General features: G+C 34.8%; 1 protein-coding gene across 1 annotated transcript; it reads left to right on the forward strand.

Annotated features, from left to right (window-relative positions):
• The first annotated feature begins 444 nt into the window (after positions 1-444).
• Positions 445-1,614, forward strand: LOC139848573 (uncharacterized). The gene has a single exon (XM_071838298.1). The coding sequence runs from the start codon at positions 445-447 to the stop codon at positions 1,612-1,614; it is 1,170 nt and encodes a 389-aa protein (XP_071694399.1).
• Positions 1,615-2,962: the final 1,348 nt, after the last annotated feature.

Below are 2,962 nucleotides of genomic sequence, written 5' to 3' on the forward strand. Positions count from 1 at the left end.
TTATGTGATAAAAAAAAAATATTTAACGCATATTAGAGTGCTCCCAACGTATGCGTCCACCACCCCGCCCAGGCCGCCGCCCTCCTGGGCGCCGATGGCAGCGGCTAGCCCAGGGGGCCGCCCTCGATTCCGTCCAGCTCTTCGTGTTCTGCAACGTGCTTCTTGGTCATATTTGTGGACGAACCAAACTGAGGAAAAACACTCCAACGGTCAAATTTTTGGCCGTTGGAGATGAATTTGTTTTTTTTCTTTTTTTTCTTTTTTAAACTCTATATATACACTCTAATTTCATACACACACATACACTCATATTTCATACAATTTTACACACACACACACACACACACACACTCATATTTCATACAATTTCATCAATTCTATCTCAAATTATCAAACACTATATATATTAATATGAATCTAAATAACCCAAATTCCGATCCGTATATGAATTTGGTATTAACGATCTTGAATACCACAAATAATCGAGCGCTTGAAGATATCGCAAGACTTGATCATTTAAATGAGTTAAACGACGAAGAAGAAGTTGAACCCATTCCAAGGGCACCGAGAAGATATTTATATAGAGATCGTGAAGGCCGTGCAAAAGCTTTATGGAATGATTATTTTTCCGACAACTATATGTTTCCCGACGATTATTTTCGTAAACGTTATCGAATGAGCAAACCTTTTTTTCTTCGGATATGTCAAGGTATAATGAATTTTTCTCAAACTCCGATTCCAAAGTATTTTACTTATTTTCATCAAAAACGTGATGCTTGTGGGCTACTAGGTTTTAATATTGTTCAAAAAGTAACATCAGCCATACGTCAACCAGCGTATGCTGCGACGGCCGATCTTTTTGACGAGTATTTGCAAATGGGTGAACAAACCGCATATGATTGTTTAAATAAATTTTGCAAATGTATTTTTCACTTGTACGCAATAGAGTATTTGAGAAAATCAACTGCACAAGATGTGCAACGTTTGACCACTAAACATGCTCAAATACATGGATTTCCGGGGATGTTAGGAAGCATCGATTGTATGCATTGGAGATGGAGAAATTGTCCGGCACGTTGGAAGGGTCATTACACACGAGGTGACCATGGTTACCCGTCAATTATGCTTGAAGCGGTAGCGTCTTATGATGGATGGTTTTGGCACGCTTTCTTTGGTACTGCGGGATCAAATAATGATATCAATATACTTAATCAATCTGATTTGTTTAACGACTTATTAGCCGGCGAGGCTCCACCGTGCACGTTTACGGTGAATGGGTGTACGTTTAATAAAGGTTATTATTTGGCGGATGCAATTTACCTGGAATGGTCCACGCTAGTTAAGTCATTCAGAAATCCGATTGATCCAAAACAATCAAAGTTCAAAAGGTATCAAGAATCTGCAAGAAAAGATATTGAACGAGCATTTGGAATACTACAAGGTCGATGGACGATTGTGCAGCATCCGGCAAGACCATATTATATCCGAAAAATTAGAAGGATTATGTTAACATGTGTGATATTAAACAATATGATAACCGAGGACAACGGTCGTGCATTTTGTGGACTTGAAGAGAATTATCGTCCGATTCGACGTGCAAGAGGAACATTCTAAGAAAGGGTTGACGCGCATATCCGGGCGAACGCGGAATTAAGAGATGTGGGCATTCATCGACTACTACGAGATATGCTAGTAGAACACGTTTATAATCTTCCACCTAATTATCGAATTCGACATGATCCAACGAGAAATCCAAACAATCAAGATGAGGCGGGACCTTCACACGTTAACGATGACGAAGACGAAGACGAAGAGGAAGAGTAATTATTTTATGCAATTTTATTTTAAATTATATGTTTTAATTTTAATTATTTGTAATTTTTTTTATTTATCAATGAAATTTTAGTTTTATGTTATTACATATTTATTATTTATAATATATATAACTAAATTAATATTATTTAGAAATAATAAAAAATAAAAAATAAAAATAAAAAAAAAAGAAGGAAGGAGTGTCATGGTTGGGAGTGTTTAGTCCTGGGTTTAGTCCTGAGAAGGAAGTGGGAAAAAAGTGTTGATGTGGCGCTGAGGACTAAGGTGGAGACATGTCTCCATTGGGAGCACTCTTACAATACAGTATCGTAAAGATCTCAACCATGAAAAGTATAATATTTAATAACAATAATTCTCATTAGAAAAAATACAATCTAGAATACAAAAATATGTTAATAACAAAAAGTTGTCTTATCAAGTAATGCAAATACAGTAAATAGTCTATAATATATAAGAGCAAGGTTGCAAAATTCGCTATTCGGAGATTAATCGGTCGAGACTTTAGTAAGATTAATTGGCAATTCGGGGATTAATCGGGGATTAATCGAATTGTACTGTATACATTTAAATACTAAATTTTAAAAATTATATATGTAAATATAGAATAAAACCATAAATATACAAATAAACTTTAACATAATTGTCTAAAAGCGTTCATTGTGCTCCAAAACTAAAAATATATAGTTTAAATTCATGTTAAAATGTTAACCATTTTTTTTTACTTTGACCGATTTTGGTTACCAAATTCAGTTTTGACCCATCAATTGACGTTGACCGTTTAATTAAACGGATTTTTGGAAATCGGAACGGATTGCTCTTAAAATGATTAATCGGAGATTTTTTTTTTTTTTTGAAAAGCAATAGATATTTTATTAACTCACAAAACAAACATACAATGATTACATCGCAATTACAATAAGCTTATAGGCCCAATCTCACAATGTTAACTAACAAGGTGGTGTTAACAATTTATACAATAAGACTTTTTGGGTTATGAAGCCACTTGTGATGCCCCGTACAAAATCAACGTGTACGGATCATCAACAACAGGTCCATTACACGGTTACAACACTATATGTTGTTTTAAAACAAGTTTTGCATTCATGAAAAGGTAACGTTTTTACCAACG

The sequence above is a fragment of the Rutidosis leptorrhynchoides genome, chromosome 5, assembly GCF_046630445.1.
Source record: "Rutidosis leptorrhynchoides isolate AG116_Rl617_1_P2 chromosome 5, CSIRO_AGI_Rlap_v1, whole genome shotgun sequence".
Classification (NCBI taxonomy): Eukaryota; Viridiplantae; Streptophyta; class Magnoliopsida; order Asterales; family Asteraceae; genus Rutidosis; species Rutidosis leptorrhynchoides.